Source organism: Tympanuchus pallidicinctus, unplaced genomic scaffold (assembly GCF_026119805.1).
Source record: "Tympanuchus pallidicinctus isolate F22 unplaced genomic scaffold, pur_lepc_1.0 scaffold7, whole genome shotgun sequence".
Classification (NCBI taxonomy): domain Eukaryota; kingdom Metazoa; phylum Chordata; class Aves; order Galliformes; family Phasianidae; genus Tympanuchus; species Tympanuchus pallidicinctus.
Genome location: NW_026294791.1, coordinates 6,712,165 through 6,732,875, shown reverse-complemented (window position 1 = coordinate 6,732,875; position 20,711 = coordinate 6,712,165). Strand labels below are relative to the sequence as shown.

The 20,711-nt window shown below is 35.6% G+C and overlaps 1 protein-coding gene across 2 annotated transcripts in view; it reads right to left on the bottom strand.

Annotated features, from left to right (window-relative positions):
• BEND5 (BEN domain containing 5) overlaps positions 1-20,711 on the bottom strand; it is an 851,004-nt gene that overhangs the window by 497,627 nt on the left and 332,666 nt on the right. For both annotated transcript variants that reach the window (XM_052665964.1, XM_052665965.1), the window contains exon 5: positions 17,754-17,970. In XM_052665964.1, coding sequence (XP_052521924.1) covers positions 17,754-17,970 — 217 coding nt within the window. The remainder of the gene's footprint in view (positions 1-17,753; positions 17,971-20,711) is intronic.

The following is a 20,711-nucleotide window of genomic DNA, read 5'->3' as shown; positions in this document are numbered from 1 at the left end:
CTATGCAAAATGCTGAGCCGGGGGACCTTTTTCTCAAAGATTTCCATTCTTCCATAGTTACAAGTTTTACTCAGTTACATAGTTTTACAAGTTTTACAAGTTGTGCAATCAAATGCAATCTAGGATGTGAAACATACAGAGATACCACAGACAATAAATCAAGACTGAAGCTAGTATTCAGATAAGATTTTTGTCCTACAGTATTTTTGTAAGTCCTTTTTCTCAGTGAAAGATTACCAGCCAATCTCCTAAATATCGAAAAATTATTGGACAAAGATAGTTGATACAAAACAGACAGCTGGTAAAAAGAATTGCTCAGAACCTAAAGACTTGAAATAATTCCCGTAAAGGAAAAAAAAAAATAAAAAATTACATGTGAAGAGAATTTTTGAGCTATCATGTTTTAAAATGTAATAATCATATAGCCAGGAATTAAAATGTCTCATACCTTAGGTTGTTCATGACAAATAAATTAGGTACAGGACAACTAAAGAAGAGCACTATCAACTCTGAAGGTATATGAATGCTTAAGAAGATGTGGGTAGTAGATAAGAAATTCAACATCTTGTATGACAGACTGTCACATGCAAAATAACAAACAAAAAAGAGCTTTTGTGGCTTTGAGAAGAACTGGAAGAATTATTCTAATTCAAACTTCCCCCTGTATTAAAAGAAATCCAGAAAAATATGTACAAAGTGCACCAATGTTTTGCTAAAAAAAAAAAACAATTCCATAACTGCAAATACAACTCAAAATTTCTGCCTCTCTTTGAAGCCCAACTTCACTGTTTATCCACTATCCCCAAAGATAGAATAAATTAAAGCACACAGTGTACCAAACTGGAAGATGAAGAGCTGGATTCTGCTTGTTAAACAAAAACTTTATAGAAGTTATAGACTGCAAACAGTTTATTCTAATAATCAAAAAAGATATTGAAAGAGTTTATGTAATGTAAATCTGTCACTGCTTGGCTTTCACAAAGAATATGCAGTACAGCCTTTTACTCATGACAGGGCATCTCAGTGAATAAGAGGAATAAAGGGTGAGGAGGAATGACAGAATAGGTTCTGGAAGGGCTTTTATAATATACATACTTTCAGGAAATTGTGAAATTTAACATAATTATTTTAAATATTATTTTTTTAAATCACATTAGAAAAGTACAGAAGTTCAAAAGCAGAAGTAGATACTCCTACTATAACTCTTTTCTTACTCACTTAGACTGTAGAATAATGAAAACCCATGAGCTTTCATTGAACTCTCTGATGTCATACAGGTAAAAAATGCACTACTCTATACATACCTATTTGCAAAGGATTAGCAGCCGGTACAACAACTCGATGCTTCCTCTGTGACACCTCACTGCACAAGGAATGTATAGATCATAGCCAAATCACAGTAATTCACTCTTACTATTGACAGAAATGTAGGCTCTCAAATACAAACATTATTGCATTCTGAATCAAAATATCATTTGCCATATCTTATTATCCAACCCATTCCAAATGTTATGCCATACAATTTGAAAGCCTGGTCTGAATTTATCTTCAGATGTAGTACATTGGACCTGTGATATGAGATAGGCAAAGTATTAAAGCATGTTCCTGCTTTTGCTGATTCTCACCATAAATGTTTCCTTCCCTCTTACCAGTTATCTAAGCACCAGCATGCTACAATCAACTTCCAGTTAGTCAGTTAACATGCTTGCTTGCCTTTCTTCTCCAAATGCAGCACACTCTTGGGAGTACTGATCAGTGACTAAAATGAAACACAAAAAAATCCAAACCAAATCAAACCAAAACAACAACAACAACAAAAAAAATCCAAGATGAAATTCCTCTTTCTTTTCTCTCCTTTTTCTACAACCACTTTTTTAAAAGGTCCTTTCTTCTCCTCCTCTACCAAGAAAGCATATTATTTGATGAAATATAAGGATAATGAATCAAAAGTCATTCAACACCAAACTACTTAGAAATGGAAGGTAACTGTAGAATTTAGCCTCCAGCATTTCAGTGTAGCAGCACACACATGCACAAATTACTTTCTCAATGTGGAAACTCAAGAAAATCCAGCCAGTAGTGCTACCAGATTTTATGCCACTGGGAACAAGAACACATGGATGATAGCTAACATGTCGAAATATTGAACATATTTTTATAGCTTAAGATGTGTCGTTTCATGTGATTCCTAGGTCTTTACTTGCAAGTTGATTATGCTATTATCAGGAAGAGTTAATTTCAGCAGGAGTATTGAAAACCATTCCCCACCTCTCCGTCCATCCCTCCAAACATAGAGTAACAATGGTAGAGGGAAACAGAACAATGTACGTTTAGCCTGCAGTGTTATATAATCTGTCTGTTAACAAATGCAAGACACAAAGTAAAGTCATATAACCCAATTGAAACAGTTAGTACTGGAGGTTGATTTCCCTTGGGAACTGAAACATCAAGAAAGAAACTGAACCAGTTAAATATAACCTTTTTAAAGGGCAAAAGAATTCAAAGGTAATCAAGGATTTTTTTTTTTCATCAGAAGGGCATTTATAATTATATTCCACTTTTATTTATAACACCCCTTTTAATGTTGATACTACAAAAGAACTCCACAGAAAATCAGCCTTGACTTATATAATAGGATTCAATCTACATGTGGTTTTCATATGCAAAGCATTCCTGATATAAGCTATGCACTGACAAAGATGCATTTCCCTGAAGAAACAAGAGAAATACATTTTCAAAGCAGGTTGTGAAGGCTCAGCCATGTGCTTTTCACTACTATTTTTAGGGTCACTTGAGAATAAATCCTTACCTCTTTCTTTGAGAAAGTGGTATCATATGACTGCATAGGATACTGGACAAAGATCAGAATGTAGTGTTTAGGTTCCTTTATTATCCCAGAATATGCTTGACCAAGAAACCTGTCTCAGAGTATGCTCCTAGCATCTACATGTCTACCAGAGACTCATGTAATATCATACTGTAGTTTGTTGACTTCAAAAGATAAATAAATCTAAATATCAGAGCCATGACACAGCAGTGTTGCTCTCAAATTACTCTACGCAGATCAAAATCAAGCAGCTTCTATTGCCCAAATACTTGCAAATATTACTATACAAAAACATTTGCAGAGAACTGCCCCACAAACACTGTTCTGTGAATAATAATAATAATAATAATAATAATAATTTAATCTCAAATTTAAATAAAAGAGATTGTTTGCATACCACCAGCATGCAGAATTCCACAGTGGATTCTAATGTCTATATCTGCTGAAACTCAACAGAAATACTCTGCATAAGTGTAACTGCCAAACAGATGACAGGGCCAGCTTGTTTGGTTTGTTTTTTTTTCTTTCTGCAGTGGGTAATCTGTTGATACACAGAGAAACTAGTATTAGGAGATGCTTTAGTAAAAATGCTGTAGGTTATTAATCACAGCTTTGGGTTTTCTGACAGGATGTTTTGATAAAATAAATCTATTTTAAGTGACTGTAATGAAATACTAACCCATTTTTGAAGGGCTTTTAAGACGTTTTTAAGAAGTTTCAGATCAAAGACTCAGTTAATGTAACCTCCACGCATTAAATATTTAGTACTTACTCAGTCACTTGAGCACTCAGGCATCTTGACATTATAAGAGGGGGAGAGGGAAATTGAGTTTAAGTCAGTTTTGCACTGTGGGATTTTTCAGTTTTTATGTTAAAATCCCAGACATGTAATTTTAATACAAAGGGGTCTATTCTTTACTGTAGCATATGCACCACCCATTAAGAGAATGTTTTATGCAACTGAATAGATGGGAGAATAAATCCTCTATAGAGTCATTTCAGTGGAAACTATTTTGCTGTGATTAAGATGATGATTGAACATTATTCTGTCTCTTAGTTCTCTGATGGACGAAACCAAATGCACACACTTCTCTTTCCAGAGCAGAGTGGGGACTTGCAAGAAGACAGAAATTTAACAACGGCAGCTACATTTAAGCAAGACTTTTCAGACATTTGGATTTTTCATATGAGACATTTCCCCTTTCTGGCATTCCTGAAATCCAAAAAGTTGCTCTTGAATGCTTCATTTCTTCCAAGGGACATGATCAGAGGTTTTTAATAAAGATCAAGATGAGGGAAATAATCCTGTCAGGGGATTTGTTAACATAGATGTCTCAAGTTCATAAACTGTGAAACATTAGGGGCTAGAAATGGTTTCTGGAAATTCAGCAGCAAATATAAATTCTGCAAGTTCTCAATTATCCTCTTTCCTGTGAAAATTCACTGATCATAGTTGGGATGCAGATGACTACAAGCAGAGAGAAGGCATTCTGATCTCATTTCTTGGCTTACTTGCAGTGAATAATGGATAGGAATGAAAAAAAAAATCACATTAAAAAAGGTCTCTGAAGCTATTATGAACTACCATTGACTCATCTTAATATTTGGTTTCAGAATCAAGATAGCTATTGCTTATTTCAATTCTATTCAACAAATATGAGGTCACATTCAATTTGCTTCATATGCTCAGTTCTGATAAGGATTCAACAATATCAATATGTGGAAACAGGCAAACAAAAAACAAAAACCCCAATAGTTTTGCCTACATTTCATTCATCACAGACATTTTTCCAAAACACACAATTCTACTGAAGATGATTGGACCCTAATTCAAAGTTCAAAAAGCTAAAACTGACCTCTGAAGTAATGATAGCAATACATATTCCCAAACCTGGTAAGCATCATCATTTCATGACCCTATTTGTCATAAGTGCCTTCTGAATGTTAAGCAAGCACAAAGACTGTATGTCATCATTGGTGACACTGAAAGACAAACAGCTACTGAAAACATCTACATGTATCTTATGATAACTAGATGATCTCATCTTTTTTTTTTCCTCAAAGACTTACGTTCCATTTTCCCCTGCTTTTACTCCTGGCGACAGCTCTGGTGCACCTGCTTTCTCTGGCCACTTTAAATTATATGAACCAGAGGGGCAAGAAGGTACAAGGAAGCAGTTTTGTACATAAACTTAGCTTTTTTTATGTGTGGTTGCTTCTCTGTACACAGTGCTGTGAGACTGTCAAATAATAAATCAAATAAACGAAGGCTTACACCGCTTAAGAAGAAACTAGGGTAGATTAAAAAAAAAAAATCCAAAATAGAAGCCAATACTAAACTTATAAAGCATATGAAGTACTCCAGTAATTCTCCCATTGATTTATCCAAGAGGTAGTAAAGATTTATCTGCAAGGTACTACCAAAAAAAGGCCTGTCTTTTGTTCCTTTGTATTGTTAGGACTAGAGACCTGTATAGAAGTCACATAATGAGATATCAACTCACAGGTTATACCAGAAGAATTTAGGTGTACAAGTGGAAATTTAAATTCTTTCTAGAATGTTATAAGTCAGTGACATTCTCAAAACTAGCACAAAGCCTAGGCAGATAATTTAATAATTGGTTAATTCTGAAAAACCTTTGAGAAAATTTTTTGAATGTAATCTTGGAAAGCCACTGCTGTAATGAAACATGGCACAAGAGAGGTCAGATATCAGCTCTCCTTGCATCACTGCCTCTGTAACAGACATTAAATTCAAAAAGAAGGCAACATTGATGGAGAGAGAGTAGTGGGACTGTGACCAATGCTGCAGCGTAGGTGTCACGGGAAATGAAAGAAATAATGGAGGTAGATTTGGTATTAGTGGAAAGAACTTCAAAGGCCTTCTACAAATTTTACGGAAACTGACAGCAATATCATGAATTATGATTTGACTGTGGCACTTTCAGGTGCTATATAGATTTGAAAACAATGACAGGGATAAAAGGAGAGCTTTTCAAAATTTAGCAGCAATAAATAACTCCAATACTACTGACTGGTAGGCAGGAAAATTTAAAATTATCACATAATAAATTTCCCTTCCAGAAATTCAAGCTATTCTAGTAGATTCTGGTTTATCATTAGATAGCATTTTTAAACTTGCCATGAACATGACTTCCTGGTCTAGGATACAAAAGAAGAGGATTGGCACAAAGCAATGTCCATGATGGAATAAGATAAAATGGGTATCTGAAAAGAAGAAGACTTGGCTATATGTTGTCTATTTATGAGCAAACTGTTTTACATCTTTGGCATTCAGGATCCTTGGCAGTAAACAACACAAAATCAGCTTACCCAATTGTGGTAAAGTTGAAGGTCTTTCCTAGAGAGATCTGACTCACATTGTCCCTGGAACAAAACTGCAAAATTTAGTATTCTTGTTGGCTGCAAACAGGGGTACAGATGGGTAGTCCCATCACACGGAATATAGTATGAATCTGCTGTAAGGATTTCTATTCATAATCACTGTTGAAATACATCTTCCATCAGCGTTACACTGATAAGTTAAGTGTGGCCAGGGAGATCTGATGATGTATGATCAGTTCCAGAGGTTTGTTAGGGTTTACTATCATATCTTTTTCTTCGCAGTAGACTACAGTCATTACATTGTAATTATTATGGGGTATTTCTGAGTCAAAAAAGAAAACATTTTAAGATCTAATACCGTTGTAATTTTCAGTAAGCTTCCCTGTAATAATTCCTGAGAAGCAAAATGATAGGAATTGAACATTTGTGCATGTAGGCTCCCCATTCTATCAAGGACACAAATAAATAATTAACGCTTTCCAATAGCACATATAGTCTGTGCTGCTGTCACTCTATAGGCTATCCTACATCCTCACACTTGTAGCACTTGGGACGTTAGAAACAAAACAAAGCCTATAAGATGAACATCTTAGTAGAAAAAAGAAAGCAAACAATAAAGGAGATTAGGAAAGGATTTTAAAATGCACTCCTCATCCACTACTGCAAAAGTGTACTTCTGGAAATTTCGGATTTTTCAGTTTACTTCACCTGATATTAATTTGGTGTTTCATACTGATGTTAAGAGTTGAGATGGTTGTTATTCAGGATAATTACAAACTATCATTTTCCCTTCTTTTCTGATTTAACTTTCTAATAAGAAGAGAGTACACTATGTATTTTGTAACATGCATATATTAATTGTAGCTTCGAAGGAATGAAGTTCAGCTCACTGAGAGAAAAGTTGTTATTTTATCTCTAACTCTCTGGGAACATGAAAAATCTGAGATTCCAGAGACCTTGTCTCATTTTACATCATTACTGTCATAGCAACAAATGATCTTGAAGTATAGTATGCAACATCTATCACCATTTCTATTATAGCTCTACATACTAACTTGTTTTTGTTAATAGCTAGCATAAACTAGTCTCTGTACTCTTTGGAATTTAGTTGATGAACTGCAAAACAAATGGTTATAGTTAATAAAATTATATTTTGCCATCTGTGTCCAGTAATGAGAAAATCTGAATTATAGGAATGAAGAAAAAATGAAGTTTTCTGCCAAACAGATCAATACATCCCACCTCTTTGTCAGCACTGAATTAGATGTTTTATATTGCTGCATATTTCCCTCATTGGTTGCCATGGCTAATTGGAATTTCAGCCAAGATAGGACATATAGGAATTCTGTTTGATCACAAGGAACATAATATCTTTCTACACGTCTGTGCAGTATAAGCCTATAATGTTACTTGGTCTGTGTGCACCCAAGCCTAATTGGGTCCTCCTCTAAATGGAGGACTGCAGTGGAAGCACTGCTATGATATTTGCTGTTAAAAAATCTTATCTATTTCTACACAAGAAATCTAGAGGATATGTGCAGTTTTATTTCTAAAGCTGTGAAGGATTTCAAAATCAGCTAGAGATGAAAACAAATGTGGTGCTGCCAGAGTATCTTGTAAGGATGAAGACAACAGCTGAAAATCATACCTTTGAAACATACATTCTTCTTTCCTTAGTTCACATGCTGAGCTGTTTGTTCTCTTGAGGATGAGAATACATACTGTCTGTATTCTTCATTAAGATGAACAAAACACTTCAATCACGTATTTAAAAAAAAACTTACAGGTTCTCTGGGACTCCACAATACCATTAATTCCTGAAAGAACAAATGGTCCTCAAGCAAAAGACACCAAAGTACTTTATGTTGGTAATTTAATTGCCTGAGGCACAGTAAAGATCTAGACAATTTCCCTTAAGATATAAGGAAGAAGACGGACTACAGGGCAATATGAAACTAATTCATTTCCACTCACTGCAAGCAAAGATTCAATCCCTTTGAGCAGTAATGCTATTCTTCTCTGGCCATTACCTTTCACATTTTGAAATATTCATGGTTTGGATTAATATCAATGTCCAGGTCTTAGACAAATCTTGATGCATCTTGATGCCAGAATTCCTCCTATTTTTCCAACACATCACCACCAACCTCTATTTTAGCCCTCATCTGTTAATCTATAAAGTGCCCTTAATAGGTCATCTGACATTCCTATAAATTCTCCATTGGATATAACACCTTAGAGGTTATTTTTCATTCTCATGAGGCAAATAGGAAAAACACAATTGAGGTTTTGGGTCACATGAACTGTGCAAAATAACTGATTCAATTTCTAAATATCTTCTTGCATGCTGAGGACAACATTTTGAAGAGCTCTGCAGTTGTAAACGGAATCTGGTTCCCAAAACATTACATTTCCTTTTGGTATATGACTATCAAAAGTTTCACTTTATTATTTTTCATCTGTCAAAACACCTGAAAGATCAACTTCGTATTTTCATATTTTCAAATCTGTATGCCAAACTGTGTTTGCCCCAAGGAGACAAATCAGTTGTACTACCTGTGGTCCTGACCACAATGATCTATTCTGAGGAGAAATTCCTTTTAAATTAGTTCTGCTTACTATGGATAAACTAGGAAAATTAATATCAAAGTCTTCATCACGTATTGCTTCTATTTAATTCCATTTTCTGTAGTAGTCTCATTACCTATAAGATGGCTGCAATGACACTACCATCGGATGGATGACATATTTTCTGAAACTGTTCTTTATTTTTTTTTTAATGACTACAGATGTAAATTCCTGAAATTGATTAAATGCCTCCTTTGTCTTCATCCACAGTACTTGTTTATCATCAGACAAATTTAACATCAGATAAGGTAGCTCACAAAAACAAACTTTCTCTAAAAATGTATGTCCGTAATTCTAAAGAATTCTGAGTGAAAACTTTGGACTGGGCCTAAGAATGACATTCTTTTTCATAGAAACTGCCACACAACTGAGACCTTTGCAATGTGTGTTCAATTCTGAGATTGTTCTCTGCTGCCACAGTATGGTGCTCAGCTGCTGTTTGAAAACATAAATAAGAGGATCTTTATCAGAGACCACAGTTATTTTCACGTATCAATATAATTGGTTGCTATGTAAGATATCTTTTGAGGAGTATTTAAAATGCTTTAAATTGTACCTTACATTTCCTAAGAAATGAAAAAAAAAAATTATCAACAACAAAACACACCAGCTTACAGTTAAGTAGCTACTACTTTACACTGAAAATCTCCTGCCTTCTCATGTTATTTGTACTCTATTTTGTCTTCAAAACAAAGATAAATATTGCTTTCAGTATTTCTGAGTAATAACAACACTTCAAAAGTAGCTAGCATTTCCTAGAAATACATTCTTTTTTCCCCCGGAACTGTTATGATCTCCTAACATAAAATATATATGAATATGATCTGATGTCTTAAAATAAAGGTGACAGCATCTTCTCTTACATGAAAGCTTGATGTACTTATTCACTGCACTATCCTTTGATTAAAAGGGTCACTAAATCCACATTGCAAGTAAAAATGGACCTCAGACTATACACACCATTGTCCACTGTGCTTTCTATAATTGTAGTAGGTAGTGGCAAGCCTTATATTATCTCTCAAGTATATATATTCAAATATTTAGAGCCAATAGTAAGGGCACAATCAGGCAGCTTGGACCACATGAACTACACTTCCTTCATCAGTATTAAAATATTTTCTTATTCTTATTATACATTTATCTTTTCATTCCTATGTGGTATAAAGATAATGCAGGTTCCCTTTTGACACACAAACTGAAGTGGTTTTCAGAGCCATCTTTCAGCATTCAAGGCTTAGGACAACCAGGATAAAGTATTACTGAACACCTACAAGCCAGGGATAAAGAGCTACAGAATTGGCACTGATCTCTTATGTAGAAGGCCTCAAGTGCACACCTGATAGATACATTACAAACAGGTCTTCTCTTTACAATTGGGCATTCAGCAAATTTACAGCAAGCTGCAAAAAGGGCTGCAGAATACATTACCTGAACCAGTTTATCCAACAAGATGTGAATGAGTGATGAAACATCCAAATATAAAGTAGCAGACAAGCGCTTCTTTAAATCAAATTTGAGACTTCCTTTTATTTGTTGAGTATTATCTATTAAGTATATTCCATTATAAGAGAGATGATGAATCTGAAGAGTGCATGCAGGAAGGTTTGCAGAAAACTCATATCCTGACTGAATGTGACAGATATTTTGGTTGCTTGTTATTGAATGGTTTATTTGTTATTTTAAAGGGGAGAGTAACTGGCTCACAAGTCTTAAAATTTAGTCCAGTGGGAAATTTATAATATTAGGAAGTTATTTGAAACCACTTCCATCTCACTGTAAATTTGCTTTATTATTACACTACAAGGAGTGAACAAAACCACTAGACATTGGTTTCCAATGACAGGAAGCAAATTCTTTTCATATCCTAGCACCAGCTCTCTAATTCAGCTCTCAGCCTCAGCGTACAGTAGGTAAAGGTGAAACGTTAGATAAGCAAACCTTTGGGAGCTTACTGAAGCAATCATTTTACAGGAACTGAAATATAAATCAACTAATAACCAGTTCCATTTACATTCATACCAGACTGAAAACATCATTATTCCTTGTTACTTTGTAAGAAGTATGCTTGGGCAGGAACACTGAGATCCTTTGCTCAAAGTCTAGGATTATTTTTTTTTCCTTTACTCATGTTGTTATAGTGCTAGTGCAAGATAATGGCTATACATGAGGGCACTTAGTCTTTATCTTGCAAAGTGCTGATTGCTTTGACCTTGAATGTAAAGGCCCTTCTAGACATATGTGATTTGATTGGAACTATGCCAATAACTTCACCAGGATATTTCACAGGCTTAAGTTTATTTCTGTGTTTGTGTCTTTTTCTGCATCAGAATCATAATATTCAGCTTACACAAATCATACGAACAAGGCTTTGCCTAAAGTAATTAGATTTTAATACATTATATTTACATTCTATATTTACCATAAAGCTAAATCAATACATAATTCTTTCTTTGGTTAAATTAAAAGGGATAAATTCAAATCCTTTTGCCTAAGCAGACTTTAACACTGTTAAATAAGCCTTCAGTCCCAAAAACTCAACCCTACAGATAATGTGGGTGAGGCTAACAATTTTCTGGGTCTACAGATGAAGAATATACATTAATATATAACTCTGTTCTCACATATACATTACACAACAACTGCACTAGAGATCTAAATAGAAGCCAACTAAAACACAGTCACAATCCCAGTGGAATCAATGCAGTAAAGAGTTACTGGACAAACGCAGCTAACAGCACTGTGTAGCACTATTTCCCCTACATGTGAGCACATTCAATATCACTAAATATATTTATTGCTTAATGCTGCGCTGGAAAAGAAGGAAATGAGACTGAAAGAATGAATGTAATCTAGACAGTTTGATAATTTCCAGGGCCACATGTATCTTCAAAATATATTTCTGTCCTTCAGAACAAGTAGATCAATCCTAAAATTATTAAAATTAAAAAAGCTTTACACTAGTGCACATGTAGAGGACCCCAGAATTCCATTTTATTTATTTATTATTCATGAAATAACATTATTTCCCAACCACTAACGGAAAAGGGAGTTCTAATGAACAAGTCACTAAACACGGAAAGTAAAGGAGGTGGACCCTGTCCCCAGAAGCTTACAGTTGCTCATATCTGAGAATTCAACTGACTGTAGACAAAGAAAGTTTGTTTTCAATTGGGATTACATTATTTATTCATTAAACAAATATCTTCTTGCATCCAGGTATTAACTCAGGTATGTCAGGATGACCAATACGATACTAACATGCTTCCATTCCAGGTTGAAGCTCTCTCTCTTTTCTCTACATGACAAATAAATTACATTACACCTACTTTGAACATGTGGATGTACATATTAGAAGAAGAAACAAATAGGGAGCACAAGAGTCATAAGTAAGAACAAAGAAAGGTGACAGACTAGAATATAAAAGCAAATGAACTGACACTGGGATGAAACACAGAAAAGAACATGACAATCTTTTGTGGCCCTGGAATTTGCAAGGCCTAACAGTTACTTTGGACTTCCCCTTTGTAACAGAAAGAGGCAATTGAAAAGAATGGGAAAGAACACACAGAATAAGAACAAGAGTCTATAGGGGAAGACGTAACAGTGTCTGAGGTCCATTAGCTTGTTGGATCCAGAGCAGTTAAGGCTGAGGGGAGGTCTCACAGTGGCTGCAGTTCCTCACAGGGAGTGAAGGGGCAACACTGAGCTCCATTCTCTGAAGACATAACAGGCCTGAGGGAATGGCGTGAAGTCGTGTCAGGGAGGAGTAGGTGGGGTTTAGGGAAAGGGACTGCACCAGAGGGCAGTAGGCATGGAACAGTTCCTCAGGGCAGAGAGCATGGCTCCAAGCTGCTGGAGTTCAAGAAGCATTTGGACACCTCTTTCAGACATAGGGTTTGAATTTTGAGTGGTCCTCCATGGAGCCAGGAGTTGGACTCCATGATCTTCCTGATTCCCTTTCAACTCAGGATATTCTATAATTCTAAGATTTGTTACTTAGAGTTTGATAAACAACAATATATGTGAATCTTTCTGGAAATTATTTTCAGATAGAAAACATTGTTCTTTCTAAAATTTAAGACTTAACCAGCTTATATATGTGGTAAAGTTTCTCAATATTGCAAGATCTTAACTTGCAAGACTAACGGTTTTGTCTGCCTTTCCTTGTCTGTAAATCTCACTAGCTAGATTATCTCCCAGAATTTCCATCAAATTTTAAGAAATTCTCCTTAAAAGTGAATATATGTATGGAAGAATTCCTTGTTACTTTTCATGTTATTTGGCCCAGTGGCTACAGCACTCACACAGCGCAGGGATCATGTACCAAAGGATGCTGGGTTCAAGACCCAGGCTCTGCATTTTCTTTTTATGGGGGTTGGCCTCATTGATCTCCAAAGGTATCTTCCAACCTCTGTAATTCTGTGATTTATATAATTTTGCTGTAAAGGAGGGTCCACCTCCTTTACTTTCCGTGTTTAGTGACTTGCTCATTAGAACTCCCTTTTCCATTAGTGGTTGGGAAATAATGTTATTTCATGAATAATAAATAAATAAACATGTAAAAATATTGTTTAATATCAATACTGTAATATTGTACATTACTGATCATGTTTTAATTCCAAAAGTGGTGGTGTTACTTTTAGGCCCAACTCTACTTCTGCTAATGCCCAAACCCAGCTAAGCAAATATTTGTAGAAACATATAAAATCTCATTTACAGTTTTAGGATAACATACATATTAAGAATAATATGGGAAAATCAGCACTATATGTATAGATAGATACATAACTGATTAAAGAGTATGTGCCCTAAGCATATGTATGGATGCACTTTCACATTCTAGATAAATGAGAAGCTAAGTTTATGGTATTTTTAGCGTTACTTCTGTGCCCTATTTCAGACCAAGTAAATTACCACAAATTGCATTTAGATGACATTTCAACCTAGTTGCAGTCAGGTCCACTGAAAAGTACAGAATATGATACCAACATGATTTCCATGGCATGATACATCACACTGAAGCCTATCACTTCTTTTTTTTTTTTTTAAGATGAAGACTACACTTTTCTTTTATAGAACCATTATTACATAACCTAACACTGTACACAGAAATGGGAAACTTAACCTTAGAAAAATTGTCTATTTTCTTTGCTTCATGCTTTAAAACAGTAATAACTGAGCAGTTAAAAGGGACCAGTAGATATCTGTAGAACTGATTAGCTATTTTTACCGGGGTTACCAGTAGTTTAGACATCAAATAAGGGATTTTTGATCAATGAACCAAAAATGTGACATCGGCTGTGCAGGTTTACAGTCTTGGGGCCTGATTCTGATTCACTCTGACACCATCATGAGAAGTAATTTACATAAATTAAAAGCATACATTGAAATGGTGGAGCATCAGAATGAAGCACCTTGTGCTCCAATCTGTTTCACTCAGTATTTCAGGTCTGACTTTAGAGACTAGCTCACTTACAGGGCTCTGCATTAGACATATTGCCTTCTTGTTTTAAAATATGTATGTTTAATATTTAATTTAACAGAATTCCACATACTACTGACTGTGCTCTGTGGAAATCCCTTTGAGGCCTGTGGTTTTTATGTGCAGTTGCAATACTCCTCAAGCATAATTTGGTAGCACCATTGCCTAACGGAGTAAAAGGAAGTATCTATCTACAATTAATCTTTTCTGTTTTTGAAGAGAGCGACAAAAATATCGCCAAGCCAGTTGCAATTTGCAGAAGCCAGTCTCAGCAATACTTATTTAATTTAGTATGTGTGATAGCATAATGCTAGTAGAGGTACAGGTTTCATCAATCGTCCACACACTTCAAGTATGTGCAGTTAACTTAGATCACCATCTTTAAACAATGATACTCAAACGTTTTGCCAAGTCTGTGGTATTGTTTATAAGGCTACATGTACAGATTATATATAAGTAGCAGACATTGAGCTTGTGTTTATATTTTCAAATGAAATAATAAATTATTTTTCATTATAAGATGCTGTACAGTATTGCCTAATATCTGCCAAGATGACAGACTCATTCATAATGTGCACAGAAAACAACTGCACAATCTTTTCCAAATGCTTACAGATTTTGAACGTATGATCTGCTGGGACAATCTATACAAAGTCTGAAGTTATCTACAGGCAACAATGGCAGAATGAAAACAGCAGTTTGAATGACACCTGGGTGGCCATCACAGTTAGCTTGCAGGGGAGACTATTTTCAAGATCATTTGGCACATCCAGAGTGTGGGATAGCTCTCTGAAGTAAAGCGTTAAAACATTAAAAGGTCAGAAGCAGAACAGCTAAGTTACCCATTCACACTGGCAATGGGAATCTTTGCCATTTGGCTCTGAACCACTTTGCCATTCTGCATCCTAATGACAATTACACGTCCCACACTGATATTTCACTTTCAATTTTCATAGAATTAGTGAAAGCATTTAAGGAGTTAATGGAGGCATAGTACTTTCTTTAGAGAAAATATGAAATTAGATTAGAAATTAGATTGCCTTGAAAACATTACATGCAGGAAAATGTGCACTCAGAAAGCCTTCAGGAGCAATCATCTGAGCATGGTTTCTTGTGACTAGCATTTCACTGTTCCAATACAAAGGAAAAAAATAACCACATAGATCTGTGGCAAGATTCTGTTGTCTACAAGAGGCACAGATCAAAACTTCATAATCCAGGAGAACTTAAATTGTTCCAAACCATTCTCCATCCTCACCACCTTAAACTAATGAAGCGAGCTGTAAAATCAGCTGGAACAAACAAAAGGCATTAGTGGCTGTATGGCATTCAGCAGGTATGCAACAGTCTTCCCCTAACATGCTATCGTGATTCAGAGTTTGTCCTCAGAAGGCATCTTTACATTTCCTTCTACCATGTGCTACCAGGGGTATCGTCCCTTCGCCAGGAATAGAGCTTTTAAGGGCCTCGTTATGCCAATCTGATTCCTCTTATCTTACGTAAGGGGCCAGCGTGGAGATGGAGTTCTCTTTTTCAGCTCTAAATCTATCCTATATGGCACGCAATTCTCTAAAGTACAGCCAGCTTCTGCTTTGATGAAGTACTGTGCAGCGAAGACTGAAGGATGCTGTTTTTCACCATTTAAAGATGTATGATAGCAACAAAGCTCTATGTTAAAATATTTAACTCACAGAGAACTTATGGAAATTGTCTATTCAAGCTCAGCAAAGACATTAAATTACCAAGCTGTTCTAGGACAGTTGTGTATGGAGAAAAGCCAGAAATGCTCTGAGATTGTAATGTTACTTACAAAGATTACAGCACAAGCCTGATTCAGAAGCTTTTTATACATATCAGCATGGTGAGCTGCAAAATGTTACCATATCAATTTCTGCAAAACATACTGTGTGTGTACATATAGATATAAAATCTGGACTTGTACACAGCACATTTCCTGCCACATTTTGAACAGCATCTGTTTGTTTAGTTTGCTGAAATATGAAAAATAATGTTTAGCAACTACTGGCAACACAATGTTAACATGATTTAAGAGTTTAGCTCAGTCTGTCAAAATGCAGATAAAAGACAAATCCTTCTATCTCAGTGTTTTAATCAGTCAGATCAGGGTTCTGATGAATATGCAAATGTGACTGTTTATATACTATTTTCAGAGTGAAAGGAAACAAATTTAGTTTCATTATAGAATTAATGATAGCTCTGTCCCCTAAGATTAATGAGTAAAACCCTACACACATTAAAATGATAGCGCTCCTTCCTCCCACCCTCTGAAGACTTTACTTCTTTTTTTTTTTTTAATTAAAAAAAAAATTCCTCGTGCCTTTGTAATTGTTTGTCCCCCTAATTGGAATGATTAATCATTAATGTCAGTTCAGAGATATGTTACAGTCCTCTTTAGAGCAAAAACTGTGCTTAACAGACAAAAGGGTTAAGAACAAAAATTTTCTGTTAATTTTGGTTTTGCTCTTCTCTGTAGGTTGAACAATGAGTTTCATGGCATGGAAGGAACTCAGTGGCCTGACCTAATGGTGGAAACCAGTTCTTTATTCCAGAGCAGGTTATTCATATTATTTTCTTCTCATTTTCACAATATATTCTGGGATTCTTTTTAAAGCCTGAGCTGCCAGAATCAGCAGCCTTCATAAAAACTGCAGCTTTCATTTTCTGACACACACATACACTACAAGTTTGGACCAAATCAAATCTCAGAGAAGAGATTTAGACTATGGAACACGTGCACTATCATGTCTGAGAAAACAAAAGGGAAAAAATATCAGCAATTTCTTTTCTTAATCTGATGATTTCTGAATTGATATGGCACTGGCTGAGTCATGATTTCCAAATCTTCAGGACAAGAAACATTTCAGAGAAAGGTTGTAGCAAATTATATTCAGCCTTAACATTAAACCTCCTTCCTCCACCAGAATGTCATATTTCATTTTTGTATGGCCACTAAGGTCTATATATTGAGAGAACTAAACCCCTTTTTAGTTAAATTTACCAAAGCAGACAATCTTAAGACTAAATAAAATAAGTTGCTTTTAAAATGCTTTGCATTACTTTACTAGGAAAAGCTGTATTCTCGTTCCAAAGATTCTTATTTCTTTCTGAATATGAAAGCTTTTTCCATAAAATCAAATAGATAGAAAACTCTAAAAATCACATTTCTTCAATAAAGCTGCTTCAGTTACTTCCTTTAGTGGTCAGTTGGTCCTACGTGGGAATTTTAGCATTGCCTTGCATATTGCAAAGGAAATACTTTACATGAAATTAAATTAGCATTTGTCTATATTTCACTATGTGGGTAAAGCTACTCTGTGTGTCACTGACAAGTGTAAAACAAATATGTGTGCATGTCTACCTTAGCAGGGATGACGAATTATTCTCTGTAAGCATTTAAGGGTAAGCATGCATAATGAAGCCTGCTAGTTGGTAAAAATGCCTATCACTTACCACGCTGAGTCCTAGCAGTTCTCTGCAAAAGTAGTCCATGTTCCTCCTCTGTAGGTTGTCAAGATAGTGCTGAAGGCGAGTATAGGTGTAAGGGTAGCAGTAGGCAAATTGATAAGTGTCGTTCTCACGGTCAAAGCAAAAAGCAAATGACATGACATAGTTCTTCCTGTGGTCTGGGCAGCGATAGTAATACACATTTTTGGAGGGTATTCTTTGCCTAAAAAATAAAAGCAACATATATAAATCAACATATATATGTTCAAAAGAAATCTGAAGTGAAATGCTTTCTGAGATTCCTATTTCCTCTCATGTAAATGAAGTAAAATAATTTTAGACAGTGTAGATCCCAGAGCCTGCATTTCAGAGCACTCATGCACACAAATTCCATGCTTGGGCTGTGCCAGCCATGGCTGCTGTGCCAGGTCTGAGCTTGTAGGGCTAGTATAGCAGGAGAGAGTTACATACAATCAGACAAACCAACTCCCAGGAAGTGCTGAAGATGCATGGGCAGCTGAGTTGTGTGCTCCTTTGCTATCAAGCTTGTGCAAGCTCATAGTGCTACAGAGTTTCCAGCAAAATCTCTGGCTGGAACATGGCTAAATCCTATGATACACGACTGGTTCATCCATGCATAGGCAAGGCATAATTGGTGAAGGATGTTCAGTATGAGTATATATACAGTACATAGTATAATATATGCCAATATACATATACACACAAAGGAGCTATCCCTCTTAGTAGTCAGGGGATGTATCAGCACCTAGCCAATGAATTGAAGACGAAATAAATTCTTAAGGAAAAACAAAAACAGGAAAGAAAAAAAAACAACAAGCAACTTTGGATTGGGAAAATAACCTGGTCCTAAATTAGAAAGTGAAGGAGAAAAGGATGTTTGGTCCTGTTCCAAATTGGATTGCTGCCCTCTGTGAGAGTTCTGGCTTATAGTGCTGACATGATAAAAATTAATATACATGATGGTAAATAATTACAGTGCAGACATTTATTTATGTCATTGCTATTAAGCTGGTATCTGTTTAAAGAATAAAAATGTCTGCCTGACATCTTTCACCCAACTTCAGTTATTCTTTAATTTCTCAAAGGAAGTGAGTAATGTTTCAGAGGTGCATCAAACTCTGATTCTATGAAGCAGAAGTGCTCAATATTTCTATTTGTGCCCCTTCTTCATTACACAGATGGATTTTCCACCTTTATTTAGGCAGGAGATTCTCTAGTCATGCAATGTACTTGTAATTTGATGTAACTAACTTACCAATCCTGTTTGGCAACGAAACACTACAGTCCTGCAGACTCTAACTGAATCAATTACATAATATTATAAACGGGTCTCATATAATGATTGGAACACATCTCAGCTAAACTAGGATCACGGTGAGGGAAAATGTAATAAGATTTAGAGACAGCAGTAGCAGTGTGTCTCTTTGTAATAGTTCCGAGAAACTGGTCTACTGCAGAGCATCAGTTATGGCCTTTCACTGCTAATATGGAATGGAGGACAAAAGCCTTTCATTATGCAGAAGTACGCTTGCCAATGAGCAGCAGTTAAGGAATCTGATCAGCAAGACTCAGGGGCTACAAAGAGAAACAGAAAGGAGTTGAGATGTTCTTGAAAAAGTACAATAAAGAGCCAGTGAAGCAGTCAATTAGACTTGAAATAAGAATTTATTTGCTGCTTCTATTACTCTGGTTCTTGAATTTTCTGTGCTTCAAGAATTTTCTTCAGCGCTTTTTGTTTTAAATAAGATATTTGTTTATCATTAACATCTGAAAATGATTTTTAAGCCACAAATGCAAGAGATAGGAAACAAAAACCAAACTATTCAATTTTTCTTAAGTAGTAGTAGGGAAAAAATGCCACCAGCTGTGTGCATGCAGTGCCCTCACCTAATAGGTTTCTCCAGTATCTTAACATATTTCTATCATTCACCCTTACTCCGGAGTGCTATAGGACATCCCTCATTTGATCTCAAATCAAGCAGATGATATGGCACTGGGTAAATGTATTCTAACTCCCAGTCCTCAAAACGTAATGCAAGTTTAAATAGTATGTTGCTGAGTTGTTGAACTTTATTTGTTTCAAAATTAGCATGGGAGAAATAATAATGGACAAGCCTCTCTTTATGATATAAAAAAATCATGTAAAATGAGACCAATAGGAGGAAAGTCAAGATTTTAGAAAGGCTAATACTAATTGAAATTCATCTGCTGATAGTTAATGCTTAAATGACACGTAGTTCTCCTTGGTTCAATAACTTTCTACTTTTAAGCAAGTTGAAGACAACTTTGTTAATGTATTAAAGGCACTTTTGATATTTTGTTCCTTCGCTCCTTCATTATAGAAGCCAAGCATCTGTTTTATTATCCACTTTGACACATCACTTTATGGCTGCATTTGGCTATTATGGCTAATCTTGATGTCTAGGACATCTGGTATTGACATTTCTCTATCTGGTGTCTGACACAACAGCAGAAAGCATGCTCAGTTCCTAGGTTTAAATTCACCCTCTCAGGGCAGGAAGTGCCCAAACTCTTAATTCAAGCCATATCTTCAAAAAATAATTATAATGGTACTCCTGTCACTGCTAATCTATTTTTATCTCTCCTAGCACTTTGTCACTGCTAATCTATTTGTGAGTCATATAGAAAAAGAGAGTTAGAGTTTAGATACCAACAGCACATCTTTACACACGGTAGCCTAATCAGATTGAGATCTTATCACGGAATTAAAGGGGAAAATAAAGGGGGGGGGAGGGAGGCAGGGAGGAGGGAGGGGAGGGAAGAGAAAAAGAAAGAAAAGAGACATACTGAGACCAACTGAGTTTTTGATAACGAAAAGACATTGCTCAGTTCTTGAATTAACCTTTGTGTCCTAGACGCACTATTGTTTACTCTTTCCCTTTTTTGTTCTATGCCTTCTGGAAAAGGACACCCACACACTGT